Source organism: Bubalus bubalis, chromosome 6, assembly GCF_019923935.1.
Source record: "Bubalus bubalis isolate 160015118507 breed Murrah chromosome 6, NDDB_SH_1, whole genome shotgun sequence".
Classification (NCBI taxonomy): domain Eukaryota; kingdom Metazoa; phylum Chordata; class Mammalia; order Artiodactyla; family Bovidae; genus Bubalus; species Bubalus bubalis.
The window spans coordinates 119,367,522-119,388,984 of record NC_059162.1 but is presented as its reverse complement, the minus strand read 5'-3'; the positions used below and the strand labels follow the sequence as shown (position 1 = coordinate 119,388,984).

At 65.1% G+C, this 21,463-nt stretch overlaps 2 protein-coding genes and 1 long non-coding RNA gene across 4 annotated transcripts; 1 reads left to right on the top strand and 2 right to left on the bottom strand.

Moving 5' to 3' along the window:
* Positions 1–3: 3 nt before the first annotated feature.
* Positions 4–4,588, top strand: LOC112585754. 2 transcript variants are annotated; one of them, XR_006552036.1, is made up of 4 exons: positions 4–2,880; positions 3,334–3,443; positions 3,786–3,946; positions 4,204–4,588. It is a non-coding gene; the product is annotated as an uncharacterized LOC112585754 (long non-coding RNA). The 2 variants fall into 2 exon arrangements; XR_003110336.2 differs by having other exon boundaries at positions 4–3,443.
* Positions 4,589–6,293: 1,705 nt separating this feature from the next.
* Positions 6,294–15,077, bottom strand: RNPEPL1 (arginyl aminopeptidase like 1). Its single transcript, XM_025289279.2, has 11 exons — positions 14,463–15,077; positions 11,638–11,778; positions 11,050–11,201; positions 10,533–10,649; positions 10,177–10,412; positions 9,875–9,988; positions 9,404–9,516; positions 9,040–9,148; positions 7,762–7,992; positions 7,548–7,690; positions 6,294–7,149 (listed from the first exon to the last, which is right to left on the bottom strand). Exons 1-11 carry the CDS (start codon positions 15,006–15,008, stop codon positions 6,889–6,891), a joined length of 2,163 nt encoding a protein of 720 aa, XP_025145064.1. The 5' UTR covers positions 15,009–15,077; the 3' UTR covers positions 6,294–6,888.
* A 3,799-nt stretch (positions 15,078–18,876) lies between these two features.
* DUSP28 (dual specificity phosphatase 28) lies at positions 18,877–20,467 on the bottom strand. The gene is made up of 2 exons (XM_025289281.2): positions 20,015–20,467; positions 18,877–19,847 (listed from the first exon to the last, which is right to left on the bottom strand). Exons 1-2 carry the CDS (start codon positions 20,405–20,407, stop codon positions 19,719–19,721), a joined length of 522 nt encoding a protein of 173 aa, XP_025145066.1. The 5' UTR covers positions 20,408–20,467; the 3' UTR covers positions 18,877–19,718.
* Between the last annotated feature and the right edge of the window lie 996 nt (positions 20,468–21,463).

Genomic DNA, 21,463 nt, shown 5'->3' with positions numbered 1-21,463 from the left:
AACCAGGCGCGGCGCTCCTGGTCACGTGGCAGGATGGCCCCTTCCTCCGGGCGCCGGAAGTCGCGTCACCGAGCCGTGGGGCCGTGTCGGTTGTGCCTCTCCTTCCAGGACTGGGGGTGGGGGGCGCTTGGAGGTGTCTCAGCCGAGACTCACGCCTGGGAGTCCGGCGCCAGCGTCTCCTCGAACCGGTGTGGTTCGGGCTGGGGCGTGGGGACAGCCTCCTGAAGCTGAAGGGATCGGCGAGGCCGCCTCGGACGACGTCGACCCGCGGACTACAGGTCCCAGCATGCTGCGCTGCCTCCCACAATGCACTTCTCCCAGCCCCAACGCGGGGGTGTCTGGGAGCCAACCGGACGCCCTCGGGAAGGCCGGCTGTGGGCCGTCTGGTGTCCGCCGTCGCTGCGGCTGTGTGCTGGGGTCCGGGGAAGTGTGGCAGCCCCAGGACGGCCGTCCCAGGCCTGAGAGGCCGGCTGCGGTTAGACGCCCTGGCCCTTAGTCGGCAGGCGATGAGGCTGGAGCGTGGTGCTGGTCCCCAGACGGCCGGCCATCTAGATGGTCCTGGAGGGCTGGACAGTGACCCGTTGGGCTTGCGGTTGCAGCTCAGGGCCGCTTAGTGCTGCGGGTTGGTGAGGACGCCGACTTCAGGATCTGCTCGAGGAAACTGCCCTTCCCCGGGAAGGAGGGCAGGCAGCCACCCTGACGCTTGTTCTCCGGCTGCCCCTCCAGGCCTGCTTCGCTGCGGCTGGACCCTTCACAGAGAGCCGCGCCGGGGCAGGTGGGGGAGGGCACAATCCTCGGACAGCTCTCTGCTACCACCTGGAGCTCAGATTTTGCGTCCCCAAGCCGTCTTTGCCCAGACCCCGCGTACGCAGGGTGGTCAGATCAGATCCCCACAGGCCCTCCTGCTGATGAGCCTGACCCAAGAACGCCGCCGACCTTGCTCCAGAGCCTCCAGTGTGCGGCTGTAACAGCGGCGGCTCCTCCCTCTGAGGCCCCCATGGGTCCTGCATGAGGAGCGGCTGCTAGTGGGGCGTGACCTACCTCGACCCCACCAGGCCCCAGCCCTTTGGTTTGGGGGCTTAGGGTTCTCATCTCTGCTGAGGTTCTGGAACCTCAGTGTCATCTGACATCTCCCCCTGCAAAGCTTACTTCATGACAATTTACCCTGAAGCACTGACTCCAACAGGAGACGTTTTATGGCAGGCTGGATGCTGCACCGTAGCTGGAGGGAGTCAGGAATGGCCCAGGAGCTGCCTCATGTGGATGTCCCAAAGGATTAGGGGACAGATTTCACTGCCCTGGGGTGTTGGGCAACTGGTCGGCTTCAGGTAACACATAAGGGTGGTTAGCAGATGAGCTGGGGCCAGCCCAAGAACTGGACTCCCAAGTGGAGGCCTCTGCTGGGCCTCTTAACCCTGGCTTGCAAGCTCTGGAGAGCAGGTAGCTTCCTGTGGGCACACTGGTGTCCAGGGCTGGGCTTATGCCCGGAGAAGCGGCAGGAGACGGTTGGTTTGGGGCAAGGAGCAGCCCACGACCGTAGGGACGAGTTTGTGACCAGCACTGAGATGGCTGAAGGCAGCTCTCCTGTCGGCCTGCCTGGCACAGCTCCTCCTGGGCCACGCTTACCCGGGAGCCCTTCAGGGTCCCATTCCCCACCCCCTGGGTGTGAAGATGATCCACTGGCCAATTAGCAGTACTCTCCTCTCACTCCTGGGCTCACCCCACCCACCCCCACACCCCTGCCTTGCGCAGAGTGGAGCCTCTGGCTGGTGGGTAGAAGGAGGAGTTAGAAGCAGCCTGGACTGGGGAGATGACCAGTTCTCAATCCCAGTCTCCAGGCCCTGAGATGAGCAGTTACTTAGTCTGACCTCGGTCCTCAATGAGGTGGGAACACCAGCTCCACGTCACGGCAGTGTTTGATGGGCACAAATGAGATAGCAGGAGGCCCCGTGGAGCTGAAAGGACTGACCTTGGGCCCCTCAGGTGAGGAAGCTTTGCTGGATGCGCAGCAGAACAACAGTGTTTGGGAAAAACACCTCGAGGTGAACTTGGGTTAGACACGTTCTCAGTTTCACTGGTGCATCTGAATTGCAGGGCACTTTCAGGCACGTGCCCCACTAGAGGCAGCCAGAGAATCTGCCCCAGTGTCCTGGGCCTGCGGGCGGCGGGGCTCCTGTCCCTCTGGGCCGGGCCTTCTGTCTGGGACTCTCTTCCTGAGGGGACAGGACAGGTGAGAGGTCCCCCACCAGAGCAAGTCCTGGGCCCACGGGACCAGCCTCCACCACGTCTACTGCAGCAGGGCCGGAAGTCACCTAAGCAGGATGACCGGAGGCTGTGCCCTGCTGGGTGGCTGTCCAGGCTGTGCTCCGGGCCCGTCTGCAACTACAAACCCCGGGGTGCAAGGGCCGGCCGGGCTGAGGCTTGTAAGAAACAGCCCTGGGCCCAGGCTAGGGGCCAGTTGGCGGGGGTCATGGCCCTAGGCTGTGGGGAGCAGTCGTGAGCACCGGGGACATGGACTGCTCCCCTGTGGGGTGGTGGTAGCTGGTGGCAGGGAGAGGTTCAGAAGCTTGGGCCTCTCCCCTGCCCGTCTGGAGGGTCCAACTGAGCAGCCGTCCCGGGAGGGCCAGAACGAAGGCCCCTGTGTCCTGTGGCCCCATCAGTTCACAGAGGTGAGGAGGGGTCCACCCCGGGAGCCCGAGGGTCGGGCTCGTTTCACAGCGACGAGACATGGACTCTGCGTGGGCCTCACACACCTCAGCGGTAGTTGTCACTGTCCCATCTTACGACGAGGAACCTGGACTTAAGCGGGAGGCGGCGGCAGCCCAGGACCCCACAGCTATAGATGGACAGAGCCAGCGTTCCGAGGCCAGGCAAGCTCAGGTCACTCTACTCACTGAGAGGAATGGATGCTTGCAGGGCAGGGTTTTAGATCAACCTTGGGGTTTTTCAACCTCGTTACAAATAATAAATGTTCTTGTTGGAGTTTCCGCCTGTTGCTCCACAATGGTCACGTGTCCTTATGTTTTATTACTAACATGATACCGATAATTTCTAATGTTGACTCCCGTCCCCTGGGATGACCATTTTCCCAAAGTGGTTTGTTTTCTGCACCGTGGGCGAGCCGTCACATTCATTTCAGGTCGTGGAGTCTGTGCCTCGCCGCTTGCTCATGCGTTTTTGAACAAGGGAGGTTTATCCAGGCCTGGCCGGTGGGCGGCTGTCCTCTCAGCACACTGCCCATGCCTGTCAGAGCCCCTCTCAGACGCTGGGCTGGCCCCGGGGGCAGCCATGCCATGCCCCGCAATTGCCCTGCCTTGGCCTTCATCCTTCCAGGGTCTGGTCAGGGATTATTTAGAGAGAAAGTGGGAACAAAGAAACCTGAACAGCTGACATCTGATTGCTCTTGGTGGAACGACCGCCTGTGTCAGGGAACACACCCACAGGTGGGTTAGGGAGGCTGCCCTCGGGTGAGGTGGCCTCAGGTGGCTTGGTCTGGCCGTGGAGGGCTGATGGGCGGCTGGGGGGCGATGGCTAAGGGAGGGAGGGTGGCCTCCCGATGCGTGGAGGAAGGGGATGCCTCCGTCAGTTTGAGCGTCGCTGTGGGGGTGGGTCATGACCCCAGGTCTGGGGCGAGCCCCACTTCCTTTCCTGTGTACTGTCCCCTCGTGGGCCGTGTGCTGATGCTGAGAGCTCTTTGTCTGCTCTTCCAGTCCGTGACCCCTCTTCTTTGTGACCATTCTTCCTAGTTATCCTTTTTTACGAATTGTTCCTTTAAAAACTTCCAGGCTTTGAGAGGTTCTTTGGCCCAAGTCCCGGTCATTTCACAAGTGTCTGTTCCTGGTTTATTTCAACGCCCCCCTCCGTGCACGTGGCTGAGATGTCAGCGCCACGGCTGTAGCTCCCACCTCCGCCTGCTGTTCGCTCCGTTTCCTTGGGGATCAGCTTGGTGAGTGTTGGCCCTGCCGCACGTGGTGTACGCTCGACTGGGTGGGCCTCGTCTTTTACATCTGACATTCCACTCAAGGCACCTGGCCTGAGAGGGGACTGGTCACCAGGAAGGCCAGTAAGATGGGGGAGGGGAGCGGAGGCCTCCCAGGGCAAGGGTGGACCCCCAAGACGACGCCTGAGGGGAACACGGTCCCTGGACTCGAGGCCCCAGGCCGCGTGGGCTCTCCACCCACTGTCCCACTTTCCTGACTCCAGCAGGTCCTGTGCTCATGGCCACCATCCTGGCTCCACTCTCCCGCCTGACTGCTCCCTCTCTGCCCCCAAAATTCTGTCTCCCAACACCGTGCCCCCAGCCCCTATGGTGGTCATTACTGCCGCTGGTGGAAACCCCCCACCTCCACGCGCCTGGTGGGAGTGGCCGTGTAGGGTCAGTGTGAATGCCGTGGACAGATGTGGCACGTGACCCCAGAGTCCGATTGCCGTCTGAGCCCCGCCACACCCCCCTTATCTCTGCCGAGATGCTCTTGTCCATCAGCCAGGGGCCCTGGGGAACCAGTGACGGGAAGCCCACCCCCCACCACCTGGCCTGAAGTGGACCCGTGCCACAAGTGAGAAATAAACCTTCGCTGTTTAAAACGCCGGCACATTAAGAGTGTTTTCATGTGTTGCCGAGGCTCAGACATCGGCCCCAGAAGAGACGAGTGGCTGTCAGGACACAGGACACGGGCCTGTGGTGGGGTGGGGGGGTGCTGGCAGGGGCCCCATATCACTGGAGGCCGTGGTATGCAGCCGCGAAACATCTGTTAAGACTCAACCGTGATGACTCACGGGGCAAATGACGTCCAGAATAACTCGCAGATCTGGTGGAAGGGGTTGGGAAACCTTGGCAGCATGCGTGGGTCACAGGCTGCGTTTGGCAAGATACCACGTGGGAGAAATTGGGCTGAGGAAAACATTCCTGGGTTTGCAAAAGCTGGGAGGAAAAGGAATGGAGAAAGGCAGGAATGTCCCGGAGGGGAGGTTAGAGCCAGGATGGACAGTGGTGAGGATGCCGCCGCGCTGTGGGGGTCACCCCAGGGAGGCCGTGGGCTTGCCTCTGAGCCTCCCAATGTCAGATGGGGCCGTGGGGGGCGAAATGTGGCCCCCGCCTGCCGAGCTGGGATTGGGACCTCGGGGGACCACAGAGCTTTTGAGGGCTGAATTGCCAAAGAAACCAAGAGCCTAGGACTAAAGAGTGTGACTGGAGACCTGAGAACAGCCATGGCAGGGAGGAGGCTAAGGAAGCAGTCAGCCCCATGGAGGGCTTGGCCAGAAGACGGGAGGACGGGCCCTTCCCGGGCACAGCCGAGGGCTGCGGAGAGCCCAGGACTTGGGGGCCAGGCCCACGGGCTGCAGCACTGCTGCAGGCAGAGCTGGGCCCCTGCTGCCCCCGCACAGGGCTCCCTGCTCGCCACGGCGGGGGACTGGCCCTCCCACTCCAAGTGTCTGCGCTCAGAGAAGCCACACCCGGCCATGGTGCTAGGACAGCCCCTGAGAGCCAGGGCCACGCCTGGGTGGGGTTGGGTCGGCTCCCAGGGGGTGGGGGGTGTGGCAGGGAGGAAGTCACTGGGGCTCTCGCGACCTGGTGGCTCGACGCGGCGGCCCCACCACCCCCCGTCCTCCAGCGCCTCGGCCCCTTGGGAACGGGGTGGCTCTGTGACCGGGTCTCGCCAGTGGGCCAGCTAACAGGTCACTCGAGTCCGCGCGTGTGATCCTGGGGGAGACTCTGCAGCACTGAGTGGACCCACAGCAGAGGCGCCGCCCCAGGAGCCTAGCCCCGTGGGCGGGCAGGAGGAGGGGGCCCGGATGCTACCCTGGTCACTGCGGTACGCTGCTCCCGGCACCCCAGCTTGGCCATGCTCTGGGGCCATGCCCCCAGGGAGGCCAGCCCCACCTTCCCCTGGGCCAGCGAGGGCCGCATCCCCTCCACTCCATCCTCCCAGGTCACACTCAGGCCCGCCGCTCACCTCTCCCTTTACTCCAGTTTGGGAGAAAGGCCCACAGCGGGGGTGCTGACAAGTGCCCCTGGCTTTGGTGTTTGGGGATCCTGGGGGTGGCAGAGGGGCTGGAGACGTCGGGGGCAGCCGGTGGCTGGTGCTTGGACCCTGGTGGGCTGCAGGGCAGGATGTGGGGCCTCCTAGTGCAGAGCAGGACGGTCCGGAGGGGCCGGATGCAGGCGAGAGCCCCCGCCTCCGGCTGGAAGCCTGGGTCAGAGGACAGGGCTGTGACCAGTTCCAGACCCCACGCCACGGCTGCTGGGCAGCTGTGCAGGACAGGAGCCGGGACGGACAGGCCGGGAGGCAGTCTGCAGAGTGGAGGTTTAATGGGACAATCGCGGTGACCCCGAGCGGAGGACCCCCAGGGGCTCCCCGGGCCTCTCGCAGCAGGCTGGGCCTAGAATCAGCACCAGTGCCACCCGCCTTCCTGCGTGTTATTGCTGCGCTGGCCCCCGGGCCTGGGACCCTGAGTTCCCTGAGGAGCTAAGGCTTTCCGGGCCCCCTCCCCAGGGACATCCACCGTCTCTGCGGCACCCTGTCCCCCATGGGGAGAGCGTGGGCATGTCTGTGTCCTCGTCCCTCAGGCAGGGACCGAGGGAGGCTGCCGGCCCCGGGGGCGGGGGGCGGGGGTCCAGGGCTCTGTGGAGGCAGGCGTGCGGGGCGGGCGCGGCAGCCCAGGCCCTCCCGGCAGGCAGAAGGCACAGTGTGGCGGTCGCCGTCGACCCAGGGCAGCGCCTGGCAGTCAGTGTTGAGACAGGAGGGCCCGCAGTGCAAGAGCGCTTGGGGGGTGGGGGTGGGGGGACGGGTCCACAGGCCTCGGTCGGCCCTGGAGAGGCCCCAGCAGAGCCCCCCCAGCCAGGCCTGGGGCCCAGAAGGCACAATCGTGGTGTCTGGGAGGCGAGCGCTAGGCAGACACGTTGACGTCCCTGAGAGAGATGGCGCTGCTCGGGGCCTCATCCCCGAGCAGCAGGCCTGGCTCCGAGTCCGCCGTGGCCCCGCCTGGCTCCGCGCCGGGGCCCAGGCCCTGCGACAGGATCTGCTGGATGGTCCGCCGCAGGTTGGGGTGCAGCCGGCCCTGCGTCTGGTAGAAGACCTCCAGGGCGAAGGACTTGAGGGCGCCGGTGCACAGGTCCTCGTACAGCGGGATGGTGTACATGCGCGACATCTGTGGGTGGCCGCTGGTCACGGGGCGCCCTCCCCTCCCCCGGCCCCCACGTCCTCCCCTCCCCTCCCCAGGAGACTTGGTCTGCAGGGGCCCTGCCAGGGCGCAGGCCTGGGGATCCAGTGACCCTTAGGCCTTAAGGAGCTCAGACGGCCCCAGAGTGCACGCCCCGCGGTCAGACCCCAAGACTCTGCTCCCGGCTTGACCACTGGCCTTGGGCACAACCTCCCTGAGGTCTGCTGGGGTCTAGGCCCCCACCCCATTCTCTGGGCCACCCAGCCTGAGTGGCCGGGTCAGCGGAGGGCAGGGGTCGCCCAGCCTGAGTGGCCGGGTGGGGGGAGGGCAGGGGTCGCCAGCCTGAGTGGCCGGGTGGGGGTGAAGGCAGGCCTGTGTGGCCGCACCTGGCTCTCCAGGAAGCGCCGGACCCTGTGGAGGTCGGGGTAGTAGTCATTGCGGACCACGATCTGCAGCCAGCGGATGCGGATCTCGGCGTTCATGGAGTCCAGCAGTGACGAGTAGCACTTGGACAGGCTCATCACCACCTCTGTTGGGGCCACAGCAGGTCAGGGCCGGTGACCACCACTTCCTCCTCCCACCTCGGCGTGTGGCACTCACCCTGGGGCAGTGGGGACCCGTCCAGCAGCCGGTCCAGGAAGAGCGCCGTCTGGAAGGTCCTCCACTTGGAAATGTCGATGGCGCTGGCGGAGGCGGCCGCCTGGTCCAGGGGCTCGGCGGTCCACAGCTGGAAGAGGGCTTCCACGGGCCGAGTCAGGCTGGATCCCTGAGACAGGTCCGGCTCGGCCAGCGGGGGGCCCGTGGCATTCAGCCAGCGCTCGAACTCCAGCCCTGCAGGACAGACGCCCTCCTGGATTCCCGAGCAAGCATGCCCGGGAGACTGCAGACCCCGAGGGTGTGCCTGAGGGACACCCTGCCAGGGTCTGGGAGCCCCAAGGGCAGGGGTGGCCTGGGGAGGCAGGAGTCGGCTGCAGACCCTGCAGGCCATGGTGGCTTCCGGGAAGGGGGCACAGAGCACTGGAGCCAGTGGCCAGGAATCCCCTGCCCACCCGCGCCTCCCGGGCAGAAACAGTGAGATGCTGCGAGCCCACAGGTGGAGGCGTGGGGTGGGGAGCACCGCCCTGGGAGAAGGCTATTCCTGCTTTGGAGCCCTGGAGCCTGGGCAGCTATGGGGGCAAGTCCTGCCATCCCTGCCCCCCAGACCCTTGGAGCACTTCCCAAACCTTCCCCAACACAAGGTCCCCGGCCCACACCTCACTGCGCTACCACGAACGCTGACTCCCCTTGAGACGGCAGACCCTTCTCTGCTTTGGCCTAAGCCCTTGGACCGGGGTCACCCTTGTGAACAAGCTGGCTGCCTTCAGCCTGCTCTGAGGCAAACTTCCCTCTGCTCCTGGATCCTGCCCCAAGCCCGCTGTGCAGTTTCCAGGGCTCTTTCTGGAACTGCCTACTCAGCTCCGCATGTATGGGTGCTCAATCACTCAGCTGTGTCTGACCCTGTGCAACCCCACGGACTGTAGCCCGCCAGGCTCCTCTATCTGTGGAGTTCTCCAGGCAAGAACACTGGAGTGGGGTGCAGGACCCTCCTCCAGGGGATCTTCTCGACCCGGAGTCTCCTGTGTCTTCCATGTTGCAGGCATTCTTTACCCACTGAGCCACCTAGACTAATTGCCACCTACTCCAGGAAGCCCCTGGGGCCGCTCCGGGCCGGGAATCGCACTCTCCTCTCTCTTCCTTCCACCTGGTCCAGCCTGAGTTACACACCAACGAGTGACGGCGGCTGCTGGCCAGACACAGCCCCCAGGCCCCGTTATACCCCCGCACCCGACAGGCTGAGGCTGGGCCGGTGTGGATGCACGGCCGGGGGGGGGGCCTTACCTGCCCGGCAGTCCACGCTCTGCTCCTTCAGCTCTGGGAAGAAGGCCAGGAAGGAGTCCAGCAGGTCCTGGGCCACCACGCTGGTGAATTTGTACTTCTCCACATAGGCCTGCGGGCAGAGCAGACTCAGCAGGCCCGGGTGCACCACTGTCCCCCTCTCCCCCGAGCCAGGCACACACCACGGGAAAGCGCCCAGCACCCAGGGGTCTGAGCAGCAGTAGGCAGGGCCAGGGCGGGCGCAGGGGCGCCCACGGCTGCCACAGGGGCCTGCCAGGCAGCCGAGGCTGGGAGGTGGGAGAGCCAGGAGCCCAGTGACAACCCCGCTCACGGTCCCCACCCCGACCCCCGGGAGCGGGCTGCTCACTCGGAGGAAGTCGTCAAAGCGCTGGGGGTCCCCGCAGAGCTGGGACAGGTAGTACACGAAGCAGTAGCCCTTCTCATAGGTGAACAGGTTCATCAGGTGGCTGGGGTTCACGCCTGCGAGGGAAACCGTGGCTCTGGGAGGCGCCCTGAGCCGCCCAGGCCCCCAGGGGTGGGGGCGGGATGGCGGTGGGGCGCTGCAGGGCAGGGGGCACTGAGGGCCCCGCCGTTCATGTCCAGATGCTCCGAGAGTGTGTGCATGGGGGGCCTGCCCTGTTCGGGGGCCCTCGGTGGAGACCTCGGGTCACACACTGGGGAGATGGGTGCTCAGTGCCCGTGACAGGCGGCACAGGCTGTGGAGGGAAGCCCCCTGGCCCGGCCTCCACAGAGAAGCCTCGTGGGGACGCAGGCCCCGCCTGGCAGGGGGGCCTGACGTCTGCAGGTGACGTGCGCAGGGCCGGGCAGGAGCAGGTACCTGGCTCCAGCTTGACCTGCAGCTTGCTGACTGGGCTGTCCTCTCCGAGAAGCTTCATCTGCCTGTGCAGGGCGTCCAGGCGGAAGGCTGTCTCCAGACAGGTAAAGGCCGCACCTGGACGGGCAGGAGCGAGGCCGCTGCCTTGGCTGCTCCCCGCCCTGGGCCCCACCGAGCTGCCCTCACGGGACACACACACACATGTGGAGCGGGGACCGCAGCCTGGGACCAGCCCCGAGCACGGTGCCCGCCCCCACCGGCCCTCCCTGGCGCGGGCACCACGCGTCCCTCCCTGCCTGGCGCACCGTGGGTCTCGGTGGTGATGCGCCGCTGGGCGTAGGTGGCCAGGCCCTCGCTCAGCCACATCTCCTCCCAAGTGGCGTTGGTGACGGCGTTCCCAAACCAGCTGTGGGCCACCTCGTGGATGACGTCGATGACCAGGAACTCGTCGCTCTCCAGGATGGAGGAGATGATGAAGGTGAGGCAGGGGTTCTCCATGGCCACGATGGGGAAGGACGGGGGCAGGAAGACGATGTCATACCTGCGGGGCGCCGGGGTGGGGGGCCGCGGGTGAGCCTTGCCTCCTGCCGCTTCTCGGCGGGCTGGGGGGGTGCACATGCCCTCTGACCCCTCTCGTGGCCGGCCAGGCTAGCAGACGTACCTGCCCCACAGGTAGGGCCCGTAGAGACGCTCGGCCGCGCTCAGCCACTGCTCTACCGCGCCCGACAGCTTGCTGGTGGCCGTGGGCAGGAGACACGGCTCGGCCCACACGCGGCTCCTGCAACGGGGCAGACGGTGGGCGTGGGCGGGGCCTGGGCGGGGCCCGCCCAGCCCCAGCCCGCGCCCTCCACCGGGCCTTCCCTCTGATTCTGGGCGTGAAGGCCGCCTGCCTACGCCCAGCCCCGCCTGCCGCCCACCCCACAGGCCCTTGGCTCCACACGCCGTCTCAGAGTACGGCGGGTGTGCCTGCAGAGGCACCGCCCAGAAGGACCGGCACAGGGCGCCGGGGTGCGAGCAGCTGGGGGAGGACGGCCCCTGGGCAGTGACAGTTAGGCAGGGGCAGGGCTGGCCCCACCGCGCGGGGCCACACAGGGCGTCCACGGAGGCAGGCCGCATGCCGGGCCCTGACAGCGTCTCCTGAGCCTGGACCCCGGGCAGCAAGCAAAAGGCGGGCCTACCTGGGCCCGATGTCTGCGGGCTGGAGGTCCCCGGCCACAAGGGCCACGAGGTAGGCGGGCACGGGGTGCTCCATGTGGAAGCGGTAGACACCCTCCTCCTCCACGTACGTGCTCTGTGTGGCGCTCATCAGGACCTGCACCCCCGACGGGGCCTGCGTCCCAGGAGGCCCCGCCCATTAAGACAGCGTGTCCCCCACGGGAAGCCCCACGCCCCCATCAGGACCATCCCGTGTCCCCGGTGGGGACCCCACAGCCCGGTCGGCAAGCCCCATGTCCTGCGAGAAGCCCCACCACCTGGGTCAGGCAGCCATACCGCTAGGGACCCTCCCGTCTCTGTCAGGGACCCCCCACACCGTTCCGGGAGCCCCCAGCTCCTGGCCCGCACACCTCTCATCCCAGTTGGGAGTAGAGGTGGGGCTGGGGGGCTGCCAGGAGCCTTGGGACCCAGCCGCTCTGCGTGCCCCGTCCCTGCATCGGTGTCCTGGGGCTCAGGGCAGGTCTAGGACCCTGACGCGGGCAGGGTGCGCGCCTTCTCATACGGCGGTCCGGGTGGCAGCTGGGGGGCAGGGCGTGCTGCCGGGCGCTGACCTTGACCACAGCCGAGTAGGTGCACTTGACCGCGGGCGTGTCGAAGCACGGGAAGAAGGAGCGGTTGCAGACGGAGTGGCCCTGGGTGAACACGAAGGGCTTGGCGCTGCCGTAGGTCAGCTCTGGGTCCAGCCACCAGATCTGCAGCAGGTGGTGGGCAAGGGGTCAGCTCCGGCCAGGGAGCCCTCCCTGGGACAGCGGGCCGAGCCCTCCTGGAGACCAGAGCCACAGGCCGATGGCCCCGCCCCGCCAGGGAGCCGTCCCTCAGGCACTCTGGCCCACCACTGCCCCCAGCCTGCTCAGGCCAGCTCAGCGCTCCCCTTAACACCACCAAGCATCCTGATGTCTCCAGGAAGGGCGGATGGAGGCCGGGGGCCTCCCCAACCCAACTGCAGCCACTTTGTGGGGTCCCGAATCTGTCCCCCACATTCCCTCTGCTGGGACAATGTGGTCGCTGAGGCCAACTGGACGGGTCTTCAGTGACCAAGCGCATACAGGTTCCCCCAGGGCAGTGATGGAGGGCCCCCAGCCCCCTGCAAGCGACAGGCCCGAGGACGGCAGCCACAGCTGCTTGCTGCTCGGGACCCCAGACCCAGGACCGCCACTGGGGGCTGTCCGTGCTCAGACCCCAGGGGTGGGGGACCCCAGACCCAGGACCACTGCTGGGGGCTGTCCGTGCCGAGACCCCAGGGGTGGGGGACCCCAGATCCTAGCAGATGTCCGGGCCTGCAGGGCTGCCTATCCTGTTCCTGCAGACCAGCCAGGCCCCCGTCAGCCTTCATGGACTTCTACAAAACTTCTTTTTGGCTTCTATGTCTCTGTTCTCTGCCCATGCAGAGCCTGCGACAGTATCTTCCTTTTCTGCTGACCCCTAGGGCTGCCCCAGATGTTTGGAAGGCCTGTCTGGGGAGACTGTTCAAAAATGCAAACTCCTGGGTCTGACCACAGAGTGCTGGGACCTAGGAACCTGCATTTCACCCCCAACCTCCACCCCCAGGTCCTGGGACAAGCGGCCCCTGGCTCACGCTGGGGACAGGCCCCCTTGGTCAGGCTGCTGGGGACAGGGTCAGGCCAGCAGGCTAGCCTGCTGTGGGCCCTGGTCCCACCACTCTCCGACCACTCTGCTGGTCTTAAGTGGACCAAACACATGGGCTCCAAGGTCAGGGAGAACCATAGCCTCTGTTTTCACGGCTGTGAAGGGAGCCATGCCCACCAGCTGTCAGAGCCCCAGAAGGCCCCTGGCAGGCAGCAGGGGCCTGGCGGGCAAGGCACGGGCCAGGCTGGCAGACAGCAGGGGCCAGGTGGGCAGGGCAGGGGCCTGGTGGGCAGGGCAGGGTCCTGGTGAGCAGGGCAAGGGCCAGGCAGGCAGGGCAGAAGCCAGACAGGCAGGGCAAGGGCCAGGCCGGCAGACAACAGGGGCCAGGCAAGCAGGGCAGGGGCCAGGCCGACAGGCAGCGTGGGCCAGGAGGGCAGGGCAGGGGCCAGGCTGATAGGCAGCAGGGGCCAGGCGGGCAGGGCAGGGGCCAGGAGGGCAGACAGCAGGGGCCAGGCAGGCAGGGCAGGGCCAGGCTGACAGGCAGCAGTGGCCAGGTGGGCAGGGCAGGGGCCAGGCCGACAGGGCAGGGGCCAGGCGGGCAGGGCAGGGGCCAGGCTGGCGGACAGCAGGGTCCTGGTGGGCAGGGCAAGGTCCAGGCAGGCAGGTCAGAAGCCAGACCGGCAGGGCAAGGGCCAGGCTGGCAGACAGCAGGGGCCAGGCAGGCAGGGCAGAGGCCAGGCTGGCAGACAGCAGGAGCCTGGTGGGCAAGGCAAGGGCCAGGCAGGCAGGGCAGAAGCCAGACCGGCAGGGCAAGGGCCAGGCTGGCAGACAGCAGGGGCCAGGCCGACAGGCAGCAGGGGCCAGGCGAGCAGGGCAAGGCCAGGCTGGCACATCTGCAGAAGCTCACAAAGGGGTGAGGTGGCAGCTGGGGGCTCCTGGGAGTCATGCAGGAAGCCCGCAGGTGTGTGTCTGGCCTAGGCTCTTCCAGATTTCTCCTTGATGGCTCCTGGCCTGATGCCTTTTCGTCATCCTGTCTATTCACATGCCACGGCAGTGACGGATGGCACCTCCTGGGGCCTCCCAGAGCTACTTGAACGTCGTGTGTTGGGGGGTTACTGTCACAAACGTGTGGTCCACACAGGGACCCAGGAAGCCCCATGCTCCGTCCTAAAAGTGCCCCTGCGGTGGAAGGGTGCTGTCTGGGCTGCCCAGCCTTCCCGTCGAGCCCCTGGGCGGAGGGCGCACCATGTCCAAAGCCCCGCAGAGCCTGTGCGTGTCTGCGCTGGGGACATGGGCCAACCTGCCGGAGCACCCACCAGTCCCCTGCGGCTGAAGCATGAGAGCCGATCCAGGCCCCTCGGTCTCCCACTCTGGCAAGTCTGTCCCTCTTGCCACCCCCAGGGAACAGTCCTCTGAAGACTGGGTCACACGGAGGCCCTTGGTTGCAGTGCCAGGCTCCGGCAGATGCATAGCTTGGCATGTGCTCACCAGAAGCTGCCCCTGTCTCCAGGCAGGGACCCGTCCCTGCACAGCTGAAGGGAGAGGCTTCCCTGGTGGTACACAGTCCTCTGTCCCCGGGACCAGAACCCGGGGGCTCACTCGGTCCAGGGCTCCTAAGGGCTCCCCTGGCACCAGCTGGGAAGCCCCGCCGGCGCCTGGACAGGACTCCGGGGACGGCTCGGGGAGAGCCGGGCTGGCCTCCCTCTGCAGGTGTCGCGGGCGCAGCGCCCCCAAGAACAACCCCCTAGGCCGGCAGCACGGGGAGAGGCCGCCCGGAAGCAGGACTCACGGCGGGGGCGTCGGTCGAGGTGTAGCGCAGGATGACCTGGAAGGGCTGGTGCGCCTGCAGCTCAGGGGGCAGCGTGACGGTGAGCGAGGAGCCATAGTCGGTGAACGGGTCCACCCTGAAGGCCAGCGGGCAGCAGGCGGGCTCCGCGCCGGGCGCCTCGCAGAAGGCGGGCAGCGGCGGCGGCGGTGCGGGTCCCGGCCCGGGGGCAGCGAAGGCGAAGGCGCAGGGCGGCTCGGCGGTGGCGGCGGCGGCGGCGGCGGCGGCGGGGGCGCGGCGGAAGGCGGCCGAGTGCAGGCGCAGGGCCGGGTGCGCGTCGAGCACGAGCGCGCGGGGCGCGGGCCGCCGCGCGCACAGCTCGAGCACCAGGCAGCCGGCCAGCTCGCGCGCCTCGGGCCGCAGCTCCAGGCCCAGCTGCAGGTGGCGGAGGCGGAAGAGCTGCGCGCTGGAGGCCGAGGCCACGTCCAGGGCGGGCGGCGGCTCGGGCGGCGGGCGGGCGGGCGCGGCCTCGGCGCCGGGCGCCTTGCGGCAGCAGCACTGCGCCGCCATGGCCGCCGCGCTAGGTGAAATCCATGGGCGGCGGCCGCCCGGGGCCGCGGGGAGCGGGCGAGGGGCGCCGGGCGCCGGGCGGCGGGGCGCGGGCACAACAGGAAGTCGCGCCGGGAGCCGCCCGGCCCGGCCCCGCGCCGTGCGCCGCCCCGCTCCGGCTCCGCTCGGCCGCCGCCGCCGGGGGCGCTGTGCGCGGGGAGACCGGGCCGCGGGGGACGCGGGGCAGGGTGCGCCGTGCACGAGGGGCGCCCGCGGCTCAGTGAGTGGGGAGACCGAGGAGCCGAGGGGCTGAGAGCGCGGCTGGGGGCCGTGGGCCCGGGGCCGCTGTGCGCTGGGCTGCGACCGTGAACCAGGTGCGATGGATGGGGTCGGAGCAGCCGCAGTGTGCAGGTGGCCGAGGCACTGGGCTGGAGGAAGGAGAAGGCGCGGGGACCCGGGCGCGCTGGAGGTTCCTCGGTCACCCGCTGCTGGGACACCTGTGTCAGGGAAGTGTTACTCGTCCGTTCCAGAGCCTCAGGCCTGGAGAAAAATGCAATGATTCCCATCACCCTGGCCTGCTCCCCTGTGAGACTAGTGGTCTGTGCTTTGTGCCATGTGGGGCATGCTGGTGGCTCTGGAACCTTGAGGCTGTACCCTCAGATGTGTGAGGCTTCTTAAATTGAAATTAAATAGAATTAGAAGTTCAGGCTCTCAGTTGCACTGACCCGATTTCAGGGTCTCCATGTGTGTTTGGAGGGGCATGTCAGGCTAGTGGGGCTTCCTCGGTGGCTCAGTGGTAAAGAATCTGCCCCTCAATACAGGAGATGCAGGTTTGATCCCTGGGTTGGAAAGATCCCCCGGAGAAGGAAATGACAACCTACTCCAGGGTTCTGGTCCTGGAGAATCCCATGGACAGAGGAGCCAGGTAGACGACAGTCCGTGGGGTTGCAGAGTCAGACACGACTGAGCAAGCGTGCATGCATCAGGCTAGAAGCACCATACTGGACAGAGCAGGTGTTTCATCATCACGGAAAGTCCTGCTGAACTCTGCTCCCTTCAGGGCTGTCCGGGCCCTGGAGGATGACTGTTTAGGAGGTGAGTGCTGGGCAGTCAGGAGACCTGGCCAGCCTGTCATTCCACTCTCGCCCAGGCCTGTCCATAGCCTTGGGCCCGAGGTAGGTGGCTGGAGATCAGCAAGGATGCTCAGAGACCAGCATTGGGTGGGTCTCAAAGCCACGAACGAGAGGGACCGCCAAGGTGTTCTCCTATCATCGTGGGAGAATTCAGGTCCTCAGGGAGCCGGGCCGTTTTGACCTGGAGCCCCACCCACCTCTTTGCCTGCTCCAAGCCTGTGCAGCGCAGCTAGGGCCTGACTCGCGCTGCGCTTGCCCTTGATGGCATGCCTGCAGGGTGTTTAATCCTTCTGGACTCAGTATCTCCATCTGTCATGTGTGTGATTTTGCCTGCCCTCCCCCCGGGGGCTGGGGGGGCAGGGTGGGATGGCCAAGCTGAGGACCCGCGTTCATGGAGTCGGCACCCGCACCCAGGCACCTCTTCAGCTTGCCCCGTGTGTCACTTTAGCCTCGGGGACACAAACTCACCAGCCACTTAGAGGAAGGGGTTCAGCCCTGCATCTGAGACTCAAGACGGGGGAGACCTGGGTCTGATCAGTCCTCACTGCCTTCAGGGGCCCAGCACCTGCCCGGAGGCCGAGGGCAGAGTGTTTCAGATGGCACTCCCGGCATGACCAGCCTTTCGGAGCCATCCTTTACCCTCTCCCGGCCAGTGGGGCTGGGGCTGGAAGACCATCAGGGACTGCGTGTGGGCACCCACGCTGGCCTGCCCTAAGCACCTGCAGGCAGGTCTGCCAGCCCCCTGCACAGGCTAAGTTAACCTCAGGGGGCTTCTTGCCCTCCTGGTGCCCTGGACTTTGGGAGCAGGGGTTGAGTCTCGTCTCTTCTCTCCTGGAGGGCCCTGGGCACCTCCCAGTGGCCTGTCCTGTACACAGGACAGTGGGGTAGGTGCAGGCGTGTAGGTCCGGAGGAACTGTTACCACTCCTCCCGGGGCTGTGCCTTCCACCCCACATTTTTATAAGGACCCAACACAAGTCAGTCTGAAGGAGCAGACAGATGTGTTTTGCAGCACTACAGGCAGTCCACCGAGGCATCTGTGCACTGTGAAGGACACAGTGGTCGTCTCCACTCTCCGCCTCGTCCCTGTCCTGCGGAGGACGGTGCCTTCGGTGTCGGGGGTCGGGGGCGCTGCTTTGCTGACAGAGTTCCAGGGTGGGTGCAATGTACCCTCCTCCCCTAGTCCACCTGCAGGAGAGGAGCCGGAAGTTGGGACTGCCAGAGGCTGGGGTTTCTCCCATAGGAATTTTCATGCACCAGCTTTTAGTTTTTTTTAATTATTTTATTTTTTGACCATGGTGGGCCTCCGTTGCTGCAAACTCATGCTGGCGTGGGCTTCTCACTGCAGAGGCTTCTCTTGTGGAGAAGAGGCTGTAAAGCGCAGGCCTCCACAGTTTTGTGGCGCAGGGCTTTGTTGCCCCAAGGGATGTGAGATCTCCCTGGACCAGTGCCCCTTGCATTGCAAGGTGGAGTCTTAACCACTGGACCACCAGGGAAGCCCCATACACCAGCCTGCGAATGGCCCAACCCTGACTGGCTTGGTGGGTGGATGCGCCTGCACCCAGCCTTCTCCTGATGGGCACAGACTGGCTGCCCCTGTTCGAGTGTGCAGGCCCCGGGAGGGGAGCAGGTCCCTGGCCTCATCTGTTAGCGGGCAGACACGGTGGTGGGTGGGCTTCCAGGAGGCCCGTGGGGCTCAGGTGGGAGCTGTGCTGTCCCTGGGCCTCTGGTGGCAGGCAGACTTGGACGGTTCTCCAAATGGAGCTGGGAGACCAAGGCCTGGCCCAGGCTCTGACATCCGTGCACCCATGTCACCTGGGGCCACGTCAGCAGGTGAGGGGGTATGCCAGCAAGGGTACCACGAGCACACAGGGAAAAGATGTGGGCTCAGGTCTTGGCTCCTGACCTCCCAGCTGGGCAAACTACTCAGCGTGCCTGAGGCCACAGATGGAGTCACTGTGGCCTCACCTGCCATGTGGAGATAACGGCAGGAGCTGTTTACAGGTAGATGGAAAAGCAACATGAGCTGTGAGGGGCCTGCGGGGAGTAGGCGGCAGCTGGCGAGCCCTCCATAAAGGTGGCAGAAGTCGGGTTATGATGAGGGCTGTGGCTCTTGGAGATGGGCGCTGCTGATGCATGGCGCTGTGCAGGGCTGGGTGCTGACCTGCAGGGGCTGGGGTGTGCTCTGAGCCAGGGGCCATCGTGCTGGCAAACCAGGAGCAGGAAGGCTGGGGAGGATGGGCCCCCCTTCACAACCACCCCAGGGCTTCACTCACGGAGTGCAGGCTCCCCAGCTTTACCCTTTGGGCTCTGCTTGGTCAGAGGTCTTCACCTGCAGGTGGGATGCTTCCATCTGGGACAGGACGCTGAGACCCCACTTAGCCAGTTGGGGGTCCTCAAGGCACAAATCAGAGTTGCTCTGCTTGGTGACTGACACTTTTTTGGGGGGGTGGTGCTATGCGGCTTGCAGGCTCTTAGTTCCCCGACCAGGGACTGACCCCAGGCCTCAGCAGTGAAAACACCAAATCCTAACTACTAGACCTCAAGGAAACTCCCTGACCCTGACTCTGAAGAGGCCGCAGGGCTTTGCTGTGCTGGGACTCATGCCGCTCAGGACTCCCGGGCTGTGCAGGGGATCACAGAGGGCACAGTGCAGGCAGGACGCTGGGCCCTTCAGGATGAAGGCTCCACACACCCCACTAGGAGGACCAGGGCCTGAGGCCCTGGCTGCAGGTCAAGGGAAATGATAAACACCAGATGCGGTATTTTATCCATTATTTTGTTACGTGTACACTCGTATGTGTTAACCAGGGACTACATTATCTGTAATTCATGTATTATCCATTTTTTCCTTTACTCTCTCCCCTTTGTCTTTTCCTTTACTCTCTCCTCTTTATCTTATTTAAGGAGTGTTGAGGGTGATTAATTTTCTAGTATAGTCTTCAGGCTGTAGCATGCCCAGATGAGGTGCCTCTGAACCAGGGTAATTAACGCGCTCAGACACATGGGTGGTCAGTGTGGTCTGGGCCTGACCTTGGCTGAAACTGGGAGGTCAGTAAGGTAGGAAGTGGGTGTGGACACTGGGAGCCCAAGCTGAGCGGTCTGTCACAGAGCCTCGAACCCACACCCGTGAGTCACAGCAGCTACGAGTCTGTTTCGGAAAGCCACCGTGGCCTGAGCTGGTGGCAGGCTCGAATGTGGAAGGAAGCCAGGGTCAAGGTGACAGGTCCTCGTGACTCCTGTGGTTTCCCCATCTCCTGACCTTGGCTCCCCGCCCTCCACCTCTCTGTAGTAAATGTTTTTCGGGCTAAGTTTTCTTGAATGGTTTTGATGTTCCTGATCAAGCCCTGTCTAGTAAACCTGAGAACCAGGGGAGGAACAATTCCCCAGTTCTCTGCGGACATACCCCTACGCTACCATCAAGCGGGGACAGAGGGCTTTGGGAAGCTACAGAAAATGAAAACTCCGTGGGACGTGAGGCAGGAGAGGATGGCCCAGCCTCCCGTCAGTGCATGAACTACGTCTTCCCACCCCGAGGATGCAGGAGACCCCCCAGTGTCCTGCTTTGGAGTTGGTTGGTCGTCCTCCAGGGCTGACCGCTTAGGGCTCACTCGGGCCCGAGGGCTCCTTGAGCAGGAGGGACCGCGACCGCAGGGCCTCCTCGTACTTCTGGAGCTGGGACCAGAAGCCTGGGTTGGGCTCGGCCACTGGGCGGGCGCTCTTCACTGTCTGCGAAGAAGAGGTTGCGGGTATACCCCTGTGCGGCGCTTGCGGCGAGGTCCACAGACGCCCCGCCCCACGGACGCGCCCCGCCCCACCCGGAAGTCTCTCCCCAGGCGGCGGAGCCCGCCGCTCCCGGAAGGTCCCGCCCCTCCCCGCCGGAAGTCCCGCCCTACCCGGAAGGCCCGCTCCAGGCTGAGGCCCCGGTGACGCATCAGGTAGGCGGTGCAGACGGTGGCCGAGCGGCTGCGGCCGTTCTTGCAGTAGACGAGGCAGGCGCCGCCGGCGCGCACCGCGGCCTCCATGGCGGCGCAGGTGGGCTCCAGGTGCGCCAGCAGGTCCTCCGCCGGGTCGTCGAACACGGGCACGCGCAGCTCGGCGATGCCGGGTGCGCCCGGGCCGGGCTGCTGGCGGGAGACGTTGACGCACAGGGTGACGCCCGCGCGCGCCAGCGGCTCCGGCGCGGCCGCGGCGCGCGCGCTCCCGAGGAAGAGCGAGGGGGCGACGCGCACAAAAGGCGGCGGGGGCGCCGCGGCGTCCGCGCGCTGTCCGGCCTGTTCCGGGTCCATGGCCGGCTCCCGGGCGCCAGGCCCGGGTGTCTTACTTTGGGTCGTCAGGTGCGGCCGACGCCCCCAGCTCCCTTAGGCCGCCTCTCCCCCTCCCGGGGCGGGCCCCCGGGGTGGGTGTGAGGGAGAGGCCACGCCCACCAGGCCCTGGCCGCCGCCTCACTGGCCAGGTCTGAGTGGGCGAGGCCTCCTCTGATTGGCTGACGGTGGGGGTGCGGCCCTTAGCGTGATCATCGGGAGAGTCTGATTGGCCGCAGAAGTGTGGGCGGGTTCAGGTTCCTGGGTTAAATGGGCCCTCACCTGTGCAGGAGGCCAGACCCGGGCTGGTTGAGAGGCGCGAGGTCTAAGAGCCTCCCCCTAGCGGTCCTGGCGAACCCTGAGGGTTCCAGCTGGGCCGGGCAGCGGGCGGCCGGCTTCTCAGGCTGTGGCTGACGCGCTGAGCCAGGGGCCCTGTCGCAGAGTCTCATCTGGACACTGACCAGTCATTACTTCTCTTACAAGCGCATTTGCCAGGTGAGATGCCCCTTCAGTTCAGTCGCTCAGTCTTTGCAACCCCATGGACTGCAGCACGCCAGGCCTTCCTGTCCATCACCAACTCCGGGAGCCTAATCAAAGTCCTGTCCATCGAGTCAGTGATACCATCCAACCACCTCATCCTCTGTCGTCCCCTTCTGCCTTCATCATCAGGGTCTTTTCAGACGAGTCAGTTCCTTGCATCAGGTGGCCAAAGTATTGGAGTTTGAGCTTCAGCATCAGTCCTTCGCCTTAGTACAGCTTTATGTTTATTCTTTTATGTTCTCTGCTTCCTAATAAATCGCCCTGTGTAATATCTGCATTTTATTTTATTGTAAAACATGGTCATATAAAATAAAGCTAGTTACCCTTAGCATTTCCATTTTTCATAGACCAGTATTTCTGTGGTTTTTCTTATTTTGGGGGTTATTACTGTAGCTTTAAAGAATTACACAGTTGCCACTTAAGAAGGCCTCTTCAATAGATTTTTTTGATGTCCAGTGTCTTTCAGGGGACCGGTTTCACTGAAAATGAACTGTCTTGCAG